This window comes from Corvus hawaiiensis, chromosome 8, assembly GCF_020740725.1.
Source record: "Corvus hawaiiensis isolate bCorHaw1 chromosome 8, bCorHaw1.pri.cur, whole genome shotgun sequence".
Taxonomy (NCBI): Eukaryota; Metazoa; Chordata; class Aves; order Passeriformes; family Corvidae; genus Corvus; species Corvus hawaiiensis.
The window spans coordinates 15,308,598-15,327,621 of record NC_063220.1 but is presented as its reverse complement, the minus strand read 5'-3'; the positions used below and the strand labels follow the sequence as shown (position 1 = coordinate 15,327,621).

Here is a 19,024-nt window from a genome sequence, read left to right as displayed (position 1 = left end):
TAAAAATTACTAGGAAAACCCTCACAAGATACATTGCAGTAGCCAGACAAAAGCAAGCAAGTATTTTTAGTAATGCTTACTAGCAGTAAAGCACACAACAATAAGAAGCAGTGTTTGAGTATTAGAAAAATATTGTCCACTGGAGAAGTACTGACAGGCAAGAAAAACTGTCTGTTCTCCAGAGCAGACAAGGTTGATCTTCAACCGGATGGGGTTGGTATTGCACCTTCTCTAAACAACATGAAATATTGAAAGGAATGCTAGAGGTACTACTCTAAAAGCTCTATTTGTTGCAATCATGCCAATCTGTTACAGAAAACTCGGGAAAGAGCAGCACTGCAAATCTTCTGAGGTATTTTCTGTTTACCCCACAAGGCAGAAATCACATTAGCTGGGGCTTCACACTTGTGCTTTTGCAGTAAATCAACAAATTCAGGTTTTCTTAAAAAAAAAAAAAATGTATTTGGTAAAATTCTGGCCAATGGGAACTTGAGAGAGAGACAGCAGTTGTACTTTTGTCATGCAAGGGATAGCACAGTATGGCTTTTTTTTTTTTTTTTTTTCCAGTTGTCAAGAGGTAACAGAGGCAAAACCTGCTATATTTTGGGAGCCTGAGGAATAAAATCTCTTTTCCGAAAGAAAAGAAGAAGCTGAAAACACTAACCCACTCCATTTCTCTAAGAAGACTAGTAATAAAGTCTGCTATATAGTTTAATGACTACTAACAATGAATGACCTTCCTTCAGAAAACAAAGGATTACAAGGCTAGAAATTCAGCATTTCAGGAAGCCATTTCAGAAGCCTAGATGTTGTTAATATATTTAAAGGGTTTTTTTTTCTCCCTTAACAGCAGTTAAAGAAGATTTTATCATGTTTGCTTTTTTTTTGTTTAAGACCAACAAGATTTTTCTAAATAGCGTATCTTTATGTGGCAGAACCTGAACATTTGCTGGAATCATTTATTAAAAGAGAGAATATAGAGCATGAGTCTATCAAACATTTCTTCTATTGAAAAGACAGCTATAAACCTCTGATATCACAAAGAATCACCCCCCTGCTGTCTTCATTTCAGATCCTATGTATTACAGCACTGCTTATTAGGTTATCTGGAATACGAGTTACCTTTTCTAAGTCACTGTGATTGTCCTGTGAGCTCAGTGGGAGCAGGATAACCTCACTGTTAATAAGAGCCTACTTGTTTGTGAGAATGAAATTCTGTTCAGGCTTAATGAATACTTTATTTAAATTGAGGATGAAATATTTGAAGAAAAAGACGACTTCAGAAGAACAGCAGAATAACCTGAAAACGTGTTTTGGTTTACTTATCTGTGTGTCAGTCTCAAGTGCTGCTGCACAAAAAGCAAATGAAATTTGTTACAGCTTTTAATTTCATGGAAGAATTTTGGAGAACTATAATTCTGGAGAAGATTATTTTCTTGAAACTACCTTCATGCACCCAGACAAACTTTTGCCCTGGTAATCCAGTAAGGACAGAATATAGGTCTTACTTCAACATTTTCTTCCTCCTTAAAAAAGAATCTCTATCACTACACTCAACTTATGTTCATAAGTGATGGCAGAAATAGAAAAAAAGAAAGGATGTGTGTACAATAAATGGATCAATTCTCAGACTCTGAAGAATGCACTTGCAGAGTTTTAAAACTAAATAAAGGATTCAATAAGCATACAACAAATAACTTCCTCAGAAGGCAAAACCATGCCATGTGGTAGTTATCCATATTTACTATCCTCTGGAAATATGAATTTAATAAGCACACCTATTGAGGGAGAAGAGACAGGAAAGGGAAAAAGGATGGATTCTTCAATTTGCACTAGTTTTTGAGCTGTGATGAATCGTAGGCTTTTTACACACCTGACAAATCTAGGTTAGTGCTCCAGTGGAGGTGTTTGGGCAAGGTGAAAAGAGGGATGGACAGAGACTGACTATAACCCTAAGTCCCACTGCATGGGATGGCTGGAAGATGGGTAGGCAAGGAGAACAAGGCTGACTTGCCAGTAGACAAGCAAGAAAAAAACCAAACATCTTCACCTAAGAATAATTTCTGGAAACAAAACGTGTGAAGTTTGTGCTGCTGATTTTTGTCCCGCCACAACAAAGCTGGAGAAGGATAAACCACCCTGCAGTTTTAGCCAGCAGCTCTCCTACTACAGGGATTGTTTACACCTCTGAGCGTGGCACAAGAGAAAACCATCTAGTCAGAGACCAAACTTGTCCACCCTGAGACATGTAATTTGAGCAGAGAAGAGACCATACTACAGTTATCTATCAACAACTTCTGGTAGATTCTCCCTCTCTTATTTGGCTCTTTATAAAAACTAAATTCATGAGACAACATATCCATCATATTGTGCACATATTTAAATTCTATAGTGAAACATACATAACAAACAGAGACGGCAATTTAAGAACACAGAACAAATATAGCATATGTACAATTTCCAAAAACTTAAATGTACATGAAAGAGTAAAAAAAAACCAGACTCTATCCTCCTGAAGCTGATGGGATATTGCCATTGATTTCAATGAGGTCATGTTTACAGTCAGGAATTTTGCAATTTTCATAAGCACCTGGGAGGCTCACTGCAAGGTAGTGAAATTTATGCATTGTCAGTAACACAGAGAGTTAAAAATATATGTATGCTTTGGTCATGTTCTCTTACAAATGTAATCAGCTATTAAGGAATGCTGCTCTAACACACTAGCAAGTAGACTCCATTTGTAAAAAAATAAAAAATTAAAATGGAAGTTGATTTTGCAGTAGCATAAATTTCACTGTAGCACTTTTTAATTTAAGAGGAAAAAAGGATCACTGTATTTCCAATACTAGCGCTTAAGGTGTGCAGACGAGCAAAATTTGATTTTCTGGGATGCTAAAGGGGACAAGGGGGGAAGAAATCACACAGTATTTAAGTCATCTCATCTCCACATAAGTGACTACAGCAACTATATAATGAAGACTTTATTTTTACTACCTGCTCATTACTTTTGATTTCTGAATCTCTGCCTCCACAAAGATTATCTTCATTATTGTTTGCACTCATCACACCGTTGCTTAATTCTGGTGGCCTAATTAGGTTTGATCCACATCTGTTCCCACTGGGTTTTGTTGTTAACACTGAATCCATCTTGTTAAAATGTGGTACATAATTTTCATTTGACCCTTGAAAAGTTTCAGAACAGTCTTCCAACACCATGTAGTTGTCTAGCATTTTTGCTCCAGCAATTGACTGATTTGGGCCTTTTGGCATATCAGCAGGTTTTAGCACTTCGGATGTAGCACCAGAACAGTCTTCTTTATGATCAGATGAAGAAAAACCTATCTTTTTACCATTGATAAGTGACAGATGTTCTTCTAGATTCAAGCCAGACACCTGTGTGCATACACATGGAGCTTCTAAATGACGATCATCAGCTTGGTAATTCTTTGTTTCTATTTCTGGTGGACTACTGGCAGCAAACGAATTAAGATTTCCCTTTGAAAAAGCAACCCCGTTATTATTGTCTAGAGGTAGTGACTCTTGTGTCAGGAAGTGATTTTTCCTATCTAGTGGTCCACTGTTGGTTACAGAAGTAAAAAAGTTATTTGTATCTGCAAGTTCAAGTGGTAGCTTTGGAAAGGTTTTCATTTTTCTCAAAGAACCTTTCTTAAAAAGGCCATCTCTCTCCAGGTCAATAACACATGATTTTATATCCAAAGCAGCACTAGCAAAACTGTCAGTATACACTGCATGTTTGTCCTCTTCTTTGCTCTTTTCAGTTTGTGTTGCAAGTTGAGAATGCTGAGTTTTCTCATTATCCAGATCAATTTGCATTTCCTTTAAGCCACTTTCTCTGCCAGTCACCATGGTAACTACAGAAGAGTTGTTATGACAGGCAGTTGTCACATCTTCCACTGCAGACGAATCACCTGCTATGTTGTTTTTGTCATTTAAATATAATTTAGATCCCAAACTTCTCTGACACATTCTTCCCTTCCACATGTTATCACAGACATCTAGATACAAAAACAGATGCTTATATTAAATGTGTATTTAAACCTTCTAATCTGTCCTAGTAAATCTTTATACTGTTTTTTCTGGCATTGCTGTTACATATCTTCAGTACGTTACACAAATTCTCTACTTCTGAACAAATCACTTTGAATCATAAGGGCGCTCTAAATATATTATGTTAATTAAGAGTTGCATGTCTCCAGTTCCCCACCACTGATCTACAAATATTTAATAATGATTTGCTGTAATCTAGAAAGGAACTTATAACAGGAGAGCACACAAACACAGTCTTTTAAAAAGCATTAGATATGTCAGGCAATCTAAAGTTTTAGACTAAATACATTTTAAGGTTACCTTGAGAAGCACCAAATGATTCAATTGAAAGAACTCTTCTTCCAACAGCAGACAAGCTTCGACAAATATTACTTGATGAAGCAATCTTCATTTTTTCTTCACATAATGACAAAATGCTCTAGAGAAAATGAATGTTAAATACTTATTTAATAATGAATAGATTTGTGAATTTTGACTAACATGTATGACGTTAACTCCCACAGAACATCTGAATTTATATAATGCTACACTGGAGGTCTTTCTTCTACAATTCTTTATACTGCATGTTTCTATTATGTGGTTGAATTAATTTCTTGTTTTTACCATGGGCTATTATGAAGTCATTTAATACAATTCAATTTTTAGCCTACAGTTAGAACATCAAGAACAACTGATAAAAATTATCTTAAATGTTATCCTTTATGAATAACATAGTGAAAATGCAAAAAGCTAGAGTGTTGATTACTTTTTTAAACAGCCAATGCTTCACTAGAATTCAGTGACACAGGCAGGATGATGAATGTTTTATTACTGAAATTACATTAAAATTAAACCCTAAATTTTTTAAAAACTGCAAAATACAAATATCTAGAAAGCAATATTCCCAGTTAGAGAAAGCAATCATTATCAGATCACAAGAAGTAACAGTCCTATCTGCAGCCTGAGCACCATTTGATGGCATTAGCACTGGTCTCACACACAATTAACTACAGATATTCACACGTTTAAAAACCTGTCCCTTTGGGCAGCATGTAGAAGAGAGCTGCCTTTCCAAATACATCCCACCATTTCCTCAGTAAGTATTCCTAGATAAACACTGATGAGACCTCATACAGCTCTTAGGAGATGCTCTCACTTCCCCACTAACCCACTCAACTGCTCCTCCGCTGTCGTGCATGGAAGGAAGAAATTGGCACTGTTGGTTCACATATGGGATTGAGGAAGGACAGGAAAAAGGGAGACAGGTATCCAAATGTGCTGAAGTCCAGCAAAATGCCTAGAAAAGCCTCTGGGTTTTTCCTCCAAATAGCTCCCCCAGCTCTGCTCACCCAAAAAAGTGTCCGGGGAAAAGGAACAGAGAGAACATACTCACAAAGTGACCCTTATATATTACCCAAGACCAGCTATTTTTGGATTGATGTAAATAGTCAGCAACTACTTTCAGGGCCTACAAACCACTTGGAGATGAGAGAGTGCTATACAATCCCTCCTCTGACTACTCAAAAGTAAATGAGTAGAAATAGAACTGCTGACCAAGCAGGCTCCATATCAGATACAGTCTCCTGCCTGGGCAATCCTCAATCAGGGAGCCAATGCTTTTTGCTTTATAAAAATGAACCTGTTAATTCTTCTGTTGCAGCACTCTTTCTGCAAAGCATTGATCATAGGCACTACACCATTTAGAATATACACTATCAGCTCAGAAAAATGAAACACCTGCCCCCCGAAAAGTAGACAGCACTACTCTGAAGTAGAAGAACTGAATTCAAGAAAAGTCACATTGCACAACTGTTATTCTCCGGTTACATTCTCAAAGTCTGCAAAAGCATTAAACTTTTGTACATTAATGTCAAATTACTCTATTAGGTAACCAACATTTAGAATGTAAACTCTTTGAAAACATCAGCTTGAAAAATCCTATTTGGTTTCAAATTCTTTCTAACAACTAAAGGTAAAAAAAGAGGCAAATGGAATAAAATACAAAATCCAATAAAGATATCTAATCAAATACTGCTAAGCTTTTATGCATTTACAGAAAAACTAGTTAGTAGTAATGCTTCAAACAACATAGCTTTGAACATGCCAAGGAATAGAGGTTTCCTGGGGCAGGGTCCCTACATCCCCTTTTTAAATGCAATCTAATGGTCACACAAATTTCACAGTATAATGCCTGTGCTTTTATTTCTAATGACACTCTTTCTGCAAACCAAATATTAAATGGGAAGAAACAGTTAATGAGAAAATTTAGATCCACCAGCGTACTCACCCAATCTTCTTAAAAATCCAAACACTGTCTAACACATACATCTACTTTTCACGTTATATCCCCATTAGAGTGGGAAAAAGGATGAATTTCTGCAGAGTCTGGGAAGACCTTAGCTGTCTTGCAAAACCTGAGCATACCACTTATCAAGACCATCTTGATAATTACAGAGATTAACAAGATAAATAGAGATTAATGAGCACACATACAGAAATATTAGTATCACTTCTTTTAAAACAAAAAATGATGTAGGGCTGTTTTACCTCAATATCTGGCCTATTTTCAGGATTGTCTTCTTGCATTTGTTCAAGTAGAGTGTGCAGATCTTGTCCAAATTCTGTTTCTGTCTCAGGTTCTACGATATATTCTATCGCTGCTTTCAGTGTTGCACCCAAAGAATAGATGTGTGCCTGCATGAAGTGTAAAAAAGACATTAAATATGCTATCAATTCTCTCTCCTGCCACCAAAGCTTCAAGATCACACAAACTTACACTATTTTCAATTTTAACGTAACAGTCTACTGGAAAAGTGGTTTAATTTAAACATGAGGAACAAAACCAGCTCCAGACCTGCTTAGGGGGATATACTTGCTGCAAACAAAAATAAAATTTTGTGGGGTCCAACTAGAACTTTTTTCCCCCCCTCATCAATAACCAGTATTACAATTATTATATCAGGCTACAATTAAATATAAAACTCAGAACCCTGTGTTTGTGTAAGTATTGTTTAAGTTAGAAGCATGCTGGGAGATTGAAGTGACATTCCTCTTAGCAGGGAAACAAAATATTAATTTGCAAAAAACCCCTTTTATATATAGCAATATTTTATGAGTGCTATCAAGCATAAAGAAAATGAGCAGAAAAAATAGAGCATAATACCACTAGTCTCTGAAGACACTTATGAAAGAATTTTTAAAAATGCTTCATGTTTTCCACCTCTGCTTCTCTTACAGCTCACAACCTTGTGAAGAGTTCCAATAAAAACAGAGGTGAACCAGCAACTTTTTAAAAACTAGTGAAAATGCAATAGATTTCCCATACAACACAGCTACCTCTTAATTTTAGAAGTAATTTACTTTCTGGGAAAAAAAGAAAAAAAATTTTAAAAATTTTAAAAATACCTTTTCACATCTGCTTAAGTAGTAATGGTACTTTATCCATGATGGCCTGTATTTTATATTCCATTTGTAGAACACAATTCAGTAAAATTTATAAGCAAATATAAGACCAAGTTTGGGTAAACATTTCAATGGTGATACAGCGTAGCCAGGAATTCAAGTGTACTGAACACTGCCCTCTGAGGCTTACAGATACGTACCTAAATAAAATAATGACTGCACTTGTACAGTAAATTTGGTTGTTTAACACATTTGCTACACACCTTACTCTTAGAAAGAAGACTGACTCAAAGGTCACAAGTAATTTCCTTCCTCCGCCCACCCCTAACTTTCTCATTAAGGTGTGGTTTTGTCTCTAAATTGTATGAATTATACTTTTTCCACAGATATGCTTATATATTTACTTTCAAGTGAGGCAGGGCACCTCCATGAAGGGAAGTGCAAAACCACCTCATCAGGAAGAGCTGTGTGTGTGAGATTGGACAATTCCTCTCTTCCCTCTCCCCTCCATGCCATCCCCAAACCAAGAATACATAAACAGTGCTGACTGCTGGCTCTGAAGCCTTGATTTATTTTTGGGACACATCAAGATTAGGGAAAAGGTCAGAAAAGCAGAATATATGCCATCTGATCTAGATAGAAAAGATAAAATTTTTTTGCAAAGCAGTGATTTCAGTCTCAAGTTCTTCACTGTTATACAACTTCATCATTAAGCAGAAGAGGTAACTGAAGAGTTTTGAGAATCTCAGAGGAACTAAGATAGGAACTGTTATGATTTTATTTTGATTTAGCAGAAGAAAGAAGGCTGTTAATCTATTCCAAAAGTAAGGATTACTTTCCCCCCCAGCAGTGGCAGCAATCCTACTGAACCCTTGACAAGACTTGTTTTTTGGGGTTTTTTTATTTTTTTTTTGTAAGATGAAACAGACCATGTTGGCAAAAGGATACAAAACTATGAAGCCTGAGCAAATAGCCCACTAACAAGGTGATGGCAAAAGTTATTTCTTTATACACAACCTTTACCCATACTTATTTCTGCTGCAGAAACTGCACTCCACCCTAGACTAACAGAACTACACACAAAGGAAGTACAACTCCTGTAAGTAAATGCTTAAAGCTTGATGGTTTACAGTCCACATGAGTTAATTTGCTATAAAATTAACCAGACAAAAGTAGCACTACTCTAAGCCTGCCCAAGACTGAAGGCCTGAAAAGGTAACTGTAACTGAGAAAAAAAGGATTAAAAAAAAATCTAGATTTATAAACTTTAATGTATTTCACTTGGTAGAAGAAATTTAACCAAAATTCCTTCCACAATAGGAATTTAGGATGGTTTTAAGGTCTTTTTTTTCTGTAGACTGTTTCATAAGCTTTTGAACAGTGAAGAAGTGTATAGTGTAGAACTTATTCCTTGATTTTGAAATTAAACACTTTTTCAGTAAGCTATGTAATTTTCCATTTCTCAGTGGACAACATAACAGAGAAATTAACATAAAGTTAAAAAAAGAATAAGGAAACAAGGACAAGCTTAAAAATATAATACAGCTCTATTTAAAGAGCCTTTTGTATAAATGTAGTATTGTTCTGGGCAGTTTAATATATTGATATTAGTGAGTTATTCCACTTATTTGATAGGATCTGCAACAAGTGACATCACCTCTGTTCCACAAAATTACTATTATAGAAACAAATTAATCACTCCTCTAAGAACTGAAGGAAAAAACCACACTGCACAAGTTATGGACTTAGGCTACACAGACCAAGCCATGGTAAACACCAGAAGGAATAATGCCATATAGTGTGGGGACTCCTTGGGAGTCAGAAGGTACTTCCAAACAGAGTAACTTCGGAACGGAATAATTTCTTCCAGTAACAAATGTGTAAGAATTCACTAGTTCTTATAATACAGGAGAATAAGAAAGACTATTTGAATATAATTTCATTATATAAGACTCAAATACCAGCTCCAAAAGCAGGACAGAAAGATGAGGAGCTTAACTTTAAAGGAACAAAAGAATTTGCTTTTGACAAATTTTCTTCATACACAGAAGGCTGGGTGTGAACATTATAGGACATAGGAACAAGACGGGCAGAGCAACACATTACTTCATCCCACTTTTTCCAATTAATAATTTCTGTTCACAGTGGGGTATATCTCATATGCCCTAGTCTGCCTTCAAAAGCACAAGTGTCTGAGATGCAAGCAGACAGGCTTCAACTCCATTTTACTGTCCTGTTTTAATGAAGTTCACTGCGTCTTTTCTTGCACAAGAGAAAGGCCAGTCTCACACTGAACAAAGATCTTTTTTCCCAATACACAGAAAGTTGCTCTGTTAAGGTACTTCCTTTCCTCTGACATGCAGGAAAGCTAGTTTTGAAGATGGCCATTTTAAGCACTGTAGCTTGTAACTAATTTCTATGTTAAAACATTTATTGGGAATGTGAACATCTTTTTCAACTTGAAACTTTCTTTCATGTAAATCCCCTTTTTTACCTTTCCCCTCTCCCAGCTCCCAAAACACCACCACTGTCACCCCACAAGGAAAAGGGGAAAGAAAATCCAGCTATTTAATCAATTTCCTGAGCTGTCAGTAAACATGGGTAATATTTAAGGTAATCCAATGTAACTGTAAGTCTGTCCAAACTGGAGAAATGAGAAAATGAGTTTGTGATCATCCACTAGGTGGGGCGTTCCCCAAGTTAATGCATCAAAATGCTTCTACTTAACTGCGCAGTTAGGCTTAGGATGAAAATTTCACTTCCTGGGAACGGAGAGCAAGATGGGTATATGCAATAAATAAAGCAAATTCTTAACTATAAAATACCTAATGCTTACTGGAAGTGACTGTTCTCAATGAAAACAATCTCAAAAGCAAGCTAAAGATTTTTCAGTCTGCTCCACGGAGAGTAACAAATAGGAACGGGTGGCAAACAACTTTTCTTCTGCCCAGACAGAATTGGGACTGAATGGGCCATTAGGAATTCTATTAAATAATTAAGAGGGCTTTTTTCCTTAATTTCTGAAAAAAACTCAACCAAACAAAAACACCACCACAAAAACCCAACAACTCCTCCAAAAAAACCCACCCTCACACTCACTTGTTTTAAATGTAGATAAGGAGAAAAGCTTTTTGAATTATAAGCATTTTGCATTACAGGATAATAATTTAATAGTTGATAAATAGCATGAATTTCCAGAGAGATCCAAAAGAAAAACCAAACAAACCCAAAGCAATCTCTTCACAATTCCTGAGGAGGCTTAGGAGTTAGAGACTTAATGCCACTTGTTACAAAAATATATAGACCATGCCAGCAAGACTGCACCACAGCGTCAGCTTCAAGAAGGATGGGAGGAAAGGGAGGAAGTCACATTAGGAAACTCTCCAGATTTGGTCCTAGAGAGTACATGTACTCTTAGCCCAAAGTCAGCAAGTATAACAAGAATTGTAGGTAAACCATTATGGTGTGCATTACTGGGAAAGCCATCATGGAAATAATGTGCCCTTTAAGAATCACAATGGCAACACAAAAAAAGATGTTTGAAGAGAGTAATAAGTATGATTTGAGGTAACAGAAGTCCTTTCAGCAACATGCTGAAACAAGGGAACTCATGTATTTCAGAGAAAAATTTGAAGGTCATAATCATACAAGTAGCCTCAAATCAAAATAACTTTTAATACTAGAGTGGTTTCCAAGACACAAAGGCATAACAAGACAAAAAAAAAAATCCCAAACCAAACAAAAAAAAAGGTAATTCAAAATTCTTTTTAAATGATCAGGCTAAGTACTGGAAGCACTCACCAAAGGAGAGGAAAGCTTCTGCCATCATGTTATAATTTTACAACATTATTGAAATACTTTCCAAAAGGCTTCTGCAAGTTCTAATCAAAAGTTACTTGCCTTGCTGCATGCCATTTTATAACCATTTAACACTATAGGAAGTGAAATCAGAGAAAAGTAATGATCTGCTCTAGTTTTAAAATCTGCCAATCAAAAGATTGGGAAAAGAAGTAAAAGCTCCAAGTCTACAGAGAGACCATGACAGAGGCATTGTTGTATTACTGCTTGACAGGACTAAAGAACTAAACTTCTCCAGGAACCCACATTTGCAGACAAACACTACAGGAAAAAGCTGACAAAAGAGCTTTTGAATAGAGACTGCACAAGCATGTAGCAATTATGAATAATGACCATTTATATTTTGTATTGAGATTTCACTGAGTTCAGAATTGTAGGTCTTGTGGAGAACTGAAAAAGACAGACCGTAATACAGCCAATACTTCCTGAAAATATTTCTGACTAAATAACAAACTACAGAAATTGTGTAAAACAATTCTTGGTTTTGACATTCATATCTGACCCTTATTTTACTTTGCATATTTTCTTTTTTTTATTGAGATTGCACAGATTTAGACACTTCCACCCTTTCACAATTCAAAGCATTTAAGGGTTCCATAAATGAAAGCTTCAGTGTGATTATAAACCTCAAAGTTTTATAAAGAAATTCAAGGTAATGCTTGAGAAAATTACTACTGAGAGACAACATTTAATATTTACCTATGTCATTTTTCTATGTTGTCATTCTAAAATGCATTATTTTTATGCAAAAGAAAGTCAGTAATATTCCTCAGCGAGAAAATGAAAGGGAAATAGGCCTATTATTTTCAATACTTTCTTTCATTACAAATGGACTAAATGCCTTTCTGCATAATTGTAATTACTGGAAGGTGCTGTATTAAATATTAGCTTTCTGTTCATTTGGCACTCTGGATGCGTAGATCATTAGTCTGCAGAGTGTGCTAGAAGTGCTCAACCACTGTCGACTATTCTGAAAACATACAGTATAGCTTGAAGCGGCAGCAAATGCTGGAAGTACACTTTCTATCAAAGCTGTATGTGCAGTTTGTCCCTTCTAACTACAGTTAACTCTGTCTGAAAAAACTTGATCCCCAAAAGAGTCCTAAAAAAACAAATGGGGACCAAAATGCATCTACAGGTCAGATTCTCTCATGGCCAAAGTTTGCAGGTATTTTGACTCTCAAACTGTCTTTTAACTAACCTAACAAAAATAAGTGAAAGCTTTCAAGTTTATTTATGTTGTTAAGCAAATATCAGGTCATAGTTTATACCATAAAACACAAGCAAAGTTTTGTTACCTAGTCCCTACATTTTACTGGTTCTGGGTGACCTGTATTTGTATCATCCAATTTGAACTGAGAAACACTACCTAGGACATCAACCTAATGTCAGTTTTACAGTTGCAGGCTTCTTGTCTGTAATGGTTCATGCCAACTGTTTTATTTCCATGAATTTGTCTAAGTTTTATTCACATGCAACCTTTTTGCATCTATGTTTTGCAGCAAGAATTTCCACATCTCATGGCATAAAAAGGCAATATTTTGTTTGAATCCACCCATGTACATCTCATTGTTGCCACCTACTTCTCCGTTTCTGAGAGCTGACACTCACTCCATGGCTGCTGCCACAGCACGCCTCACAGATTTCTAGCAGAGCTTCTCCCTCAGGGCCTTCTCTTCCAGGCTAAAGAGTATTACTTGAAATAACTGTTTCTTTTATGAATGCTGTTTCACCATCTGGTCCTGGAAATTTATGTTACTGCTAATTTTGTCAGGTTGGTCACTAGTCTATTCTGACACTCTTAATTGAGCCAATTTTTGATAATTCTCCATAACGAAGAGTTGCAATGTATGAACCTACTGAAGGTCCTACAAGATTAAAACGTTCAAAAAAATTACATAGCTTTTTGGCTGTGGCTTTCTTTGAAAAACTCTTTTGCATCTTATTCATTTGCAAACATTGCAGACTTTGTGTAGTATTTCTGAGTTTTGAGAGATTTGAAAAATATCAGGTTTTCATTCTTTTGTAAGTTTTGTTGCATACTTTTTGACTAACCTCAGGGGTTTCTTTTCAGGTGGTCTTTGACAGGAGATACATATTGTTTTTAAAAAAATCATAAGATACATTTACAACAGTCTCTGTGCTACCTTCAAGCATTATTTTAACAGCAATAGATTTTGGCTTTCCATATGACCCTGTTGATTGTTGTCCATAGAGTAACTTGCCAGCATTTATAGTAGTAATCATTTTGAAAAGAAATACTGTCAATTCAGAGCTACACCCAGAAATGAAGGGAAAAAAAAAAAAATAAAAATTTTTCAAATGGACCTCAACACAGTTTCAAAAAGCTGTTGTTACCTTAACTGCCATAGTAAAGACAGATGTATCGTAAGCCACTGACAGTTTCTTGGTAAAGATTCATTTCACTTTTGGAAGTCACATGAAGATGAACATACACAGAATCTTGAGCAAATTTAAACCATGCTGTTTGCAGCAACTTACTCATGTATTTGCAGAGTGAAGACACAAATTAAGAACAGGTTTTTTTACACTTCCATCCCACTTTTAGGCTCCCTTAATCACAAAGATCAGGCACCCCAACACAGATGAGTAGCACACCAGTTGACTCCTCTCCTGTGTGACTGAAGAAGTATAATTATGACAGGTAAGGAAGAATACTGCAAAAAAACCTGCTGAAGACCTCAGAGGTTTAGATAGCAAAAATTACTCACATTTATCTTTAAAGCTTCTTGAACAATGGTATCTTTTTAAAACTCCCTTTGAAATGGAGTTTCATGTGTCACAGCTCTCCTTATGATTTATCAGCCATTAACCTCCTTACTTTTAAGTTACTTGCCATAGGTAATTCATTTATCACTTAATTAAGGTAACACAACTTATTCCCTGTAGGCATAGAAACAAGGAAGCCTGAGAAACAGTTATATGCATGCTGAGCAGACTGGTTCGGTCTTCTCTCAACGGTGCAGGATTTTTTTTTCAATTTATGGCAAATACGATGTTATTCATAGTTACTGAAGTTCTTTATTTAAAAAAACCTACATTCTTTTAATCTTAAACCTAAGAGGCAGTGCCTACTGGTAGTCTGTCACTCTGAGTAAGGCATTCACACCATTCTCTATTGAGGGATACTTACTACACATTTTGGAGGTAAGAAACTGAATTGTAGCACTTCCAGTTAAGAACACTATGGGCCAATACACTAGAATAGCATCCCAGTTCTTCTACCATTACATGAGTCAATGACATCCAGATTTTGATATGTAAAGTATTTATTACTGTGGAATAACCAGCTAACTCTTTCTTAACATAATAATCTATGGAGATTTCTATTTTTTTTCCTATAAGAATCATGTATAAGATGCAAAATGTAAAAAGCTGGCCAAACACTTCTCTATTTACCTCTCTGCATAATATCTTGTTATGACAGCATTCAGAATACCAATTTTCACAGAACAGCTGGAGGTGACAGAAATAGCCAATGAATAGGTAGCTCTCATTTTATATGGCAGGAACGTAAACATTTGGAGGGGGAGGGTTGGCAGCTTATTTCAGTTTGGTTATTTTTTTTGTTTGAGTGTTTCAGGGGACTGTTTTCTGCAGAAGTAAACCTTGCTCCTTCTCTACTCAAGTACAGTAGTATTACAGCTAAGAGAAAGGAGAAGTTTGCTTGGGGCTTTTGATTGTTTTGTGGGGCTTTTTTTGTTTTGGTTTTTTTTGTTGTTGTTTGTTTGTTGGCTTGTGTGTTTTATTTGTTTGGGGGTTTTTTTTGTTTGTTCTGTTTTGTTTTATTTTTAAACTTGGCGAAAGGGCTGAAAAGTTCAAGAATCCTGGAGTATGTATATACAAAGAGATGATTAATTCAAAATGTGTTGCAAGCTTATCTAAGAAAGCTTAAGTCACATTCAACACATTTCCCAGGAGACACTATCCTCAGCTTCAAAAGCGTATTCTCAGTTATTCTTCTAAAGTTTCCCGAAATGCTGTAACTAAGGAGACTGATGTATGAGTGACAACCATTTTGTCACAATCCTGAAGGCTCTGTTAACTAAATCTCAACAACCATCTAATTGACAGTGGAAACTGAACTAGTCTTGAAATTTTATCTCGAGATTAGGAAGTCATCCATTCTACCATCTAGTTCTAAGTCAATTGTTTCCTGAACCTTTCAAAAATAGTGGTATTAATGAATGTTCTCATACACTGGTGAAATGGCTCGATTTTCAGTTCATGCAAATGGTAAAAATTAATTGCCACTGTTTCAGGGAGTATAAATTATCCAGATCCAGTGTAGCAATGATCATGGATCTCTTAGTGACCTGAATATCCATGTAAAACAGGCATAAAATTAATGAAAGAGAAATCTTTTAATAACAAGTAATGATAAGGAATAATTCAATGTTGTCTTTAAGGGTTCAGGCTTATATTTCAACAGCATTGTAAACCACTCTAAGGAGTAAATGACGGAAATAAGTGGAAAGGACCAGAGAAAATTAAGTTCTGCCAGTAAGACCAGTATGATGATGGATCCATCAAAGAAATAAGTTTGAATGGGCAGCACCAGAAACTGACAGATAATGGTAAGAGGGCTAAAGAAGACAACTTCATCCACAGCTGAGAAAGTATCAGTACTAATGAGGAGGGTTTATGTGGAAGAGGCTGGAGAGAAACAACTGATCCAAAACATTCATGCATCTTTAGCATTAAGAAGCCCAGAGCTTTATGATGACCCTGCACAAGTGTAACAGGAGAAAACAATTTCTTCTCCTTTCCATAGTTTTTTGCACATGATGGAAACAATCCACAAATTTATTCAATACAGCTGTTCGGGCTTCTAAAAAAGTAAACTTCAACTACAAGAACCACAGAACACAAAGTCCTCTCCTCACTCCCAGTCTTTTCCTCACAAAACAAGAATTCTTAAATAAGATAATTTAAAAATTATTTTGTACATTTTCACCAATCTTAGGGGAAAAAATTATATATCTTAACTTTAACAATGCTTTCTTATAGGAATCTTGTAGCCGAATAAGGAAGAAACCTAAAATTCTATATATTTTCATTGACCACGTTACCAGTAATTCTTCTTCTAAAGACATTTTTCTGCCAGGAGACAAATTGTTTCCAATAAAAATAAGTCAATCTGAAAAGTTGTTTCAGATTTAGAGACAAAACTGTAGAAATACTGGCAATATTCTCAAAAAGTTTGCTAGCAAAGATCAATATGACAACTTTGCAACCCCAACTTCAGGACTAAGCAACAAGCTGTACGTTTTTGAGGTAACCAAATTATAAACTTTAAGATAGTCTAGGCATTAAAAGAAAACAAACAAACAAACAAACAAACAAAGACTGCTGTAAAAAAGTCCCATTGGCCTCATTCCTCCTTTTGTTAACTTCATGTAAAGCAACTAAAGGGTGTCTGCTCAGTCCTAAGTTCCTGAACGGAACCTCAATTGGGACGGTGATGTAAAACCAAGAACACGAAGATTCCATTTTCTCTTCTATAGCACAGCAGACGCAGAGGTAACCAAATGAAAGTAATTTATTTTTGTCACTGAAGGAAAAGACAGCTTTAAATAACGCTCAGAAGATTGAATGGTTTAGACTACAGGAGGAGATAAGTTACCATTTGCTGATGACAAGCCTTGCTGCTGTTAGATAGAATTAGTCTCAAGGGGAGGCTACATGAAACTAGGAAACAGAACTGAAGAAAAAAGGCACTAGGTGTTTCAAAAGACTTGCTTCCCCCACCAGATAAACACAAAACCAAAAGCCCCTCTAGGAGAACATATAAAAGTTCTCTTTTTTCATCCTGCACTGAGAGCTAAAGAAAGAATAGAACAATAGAGATAATCTCAAAGTATTCAAAGCTACTGCTTTAAAAGACTAGGAAAGTCACAAAGACAAGACTTTCTTTTTACTGTCTGCTATTTGGATTTGGGAGAAAGATAAAGGCTTTCACATTTAAAGAAGGACCAACAGCTGAGACATGAGCACGAGGTTAGTGATGATCAGCTATTGAGAAATACTGCAGCATGAAACTGCTCAGTTTTCTTCAGTAGGCCTGACACAGATATATATATATATACGTACACACACCCTGAACCTGCCTTTCTTTATCTATTCTGTAGAACACTGTATTTCATTTGACACTTCAACCCATGCATTTATATGTACATAAAATATTTGTATGTATATTGTATTTATCACTCCAACTGCCTTGTCTCATTTCATAGGAATAAGTTATATGAATCTTAATAATTTAGTATTTAAAAAAATGTGATAACATTTTATTTTGTATCTTTTCTATTTGCAGTAGTTCTACCACTTTGTGTTCATTTGTTTATTTTTAACGTTGCTGAAACACTTGGACTTCTTTTTATGTAATATAAATCAACTACCAGCCACTGAGAACTGCAAGTTGACAGCCATGACATTCTAACAAAGACAGTGACAGCATTCAGCCTTTTCCAGTTGTGATTCTCTCACAGGTGAGGGATCAGCATACCCCACTCCTGTCCTGATAGATAAAAGCAAGAACAAGTTGTAGATGAGAAAAAGAGGAAGCGCGAACTTCACTTTCTTCCCCTTCTCTAACCCGTATTTCTTCCTTCTCTTCAAGGTAGTATTTAACTCTGTATCACTTTTTCAGTACTTTAATTTCTGAAGGTTTTAATCCTGCTGCACACTGAGGCTTCTGAACTACTGCATCTTATCGCCACTAAATAATGAAATAAGTAATTAACAGAAGTATTATCCAATCTATGGACAAGAGCGAAAATTCACTGATTTCTATCACAAAGGTTCACTAGAACAAGCAAAACTGAATAGCCACATTATTAAAATATTATAAATGCAAGCTCACACATAGTGGACATGGGTCCTTCATCTCACTGAAAGCTCATATCTTAGAAATGCGGTGTTCCACATCAATGAACCTCTGTGTGAGACTCAATGGCAGTTTTGTGATGCAGACAAATAGCTATTTGAAACTGGTTTGAGACAGCCAATGTTTTTAACCTGAGGCAATCTTGTATTGTAGTGATAGAAGTAAGGCTATTAATGAACTCAACAATATTTAACTATTCATGTTGAGCCTCCCATTGGTCAAATTTCCTAAGTCTAACACTGTACTGCTCAAGGCAAGAAAATGAAATAGGAACCACCTTCATTAGGAAAAAGGCTAAAGTTCTTCCTATTTAGAAGGCAGAACCAGGGCAAATTTTAAAAGAAGCCTAAAATATTATTTTTGCATCTGAGTCTATTAATGGTTTTCAAGAACAGAAAAATTCACATTCTTTGCTGTTCTCTATAGTATGATGAGTAGAAAATGATAAAATTAGATGCTAATCTTTATACTCCAGATGCTTCTAACTGACTTCTAGCTCAAGATTCAGTGAGAACAAAAATTTGATCAATACTTGCGATAGCAAATTCAGGCACAACTTCCAGTTTAGAGGAAAAGCAGACAGTGAGATCTTTCCACCGATGCAGACAAGTGACAGCTTCGGTAATGTGAAAACTTTTACTGAACACAGTTACATCACATGCCTGCATTTGCATTAAGAGGAGAAGTGCAAGTTATAATAAGTGTACTGTAGAGAAATTCACCTTTTCTTTGGACTTACAGTATGGATCATAACTCCAAAGTTTATCTCCTATTGCCTCTCTCTCTTGTCAGCACCAGTTCTTAATA

At 35.8% G+C, this 19,024-nt stretch overlaps 1 protein-coding gene across 2 annotated transcripts in view; it reads right to left on the bottom strand.

The window, feature by feature from the left end:
- The window catches only part of KNDC1 (kinase non-catalytic C-lobe domain containing 1), a 60,032-nt gene that overhangs the window by 28,403 nt on the left and 12,605 nt on the right, over positions 1-19,024 (bottom strand). For both annotated transcript variants that reach the window (XM_048310767.1, XM_048310766.1), the window contains exons 4-6: positions 6,595-6,741; positions 4,369-4,486; positions 2,995-4,016 (exon numbers count right to left, since the gene is read on the bottom strand). In XM_048310767.1, the coding sequence (XP_048166724.1) occupies positions 2,995-4,016; positions 4,369-4,486; positions 6,595-6,741 (1,287 nt within the window). The remainder of the gene's footprint in view (positions 1-2,994; positions 4,017-4,368; positions 4,487-6,594; positions 6,742-19,024) is intronic.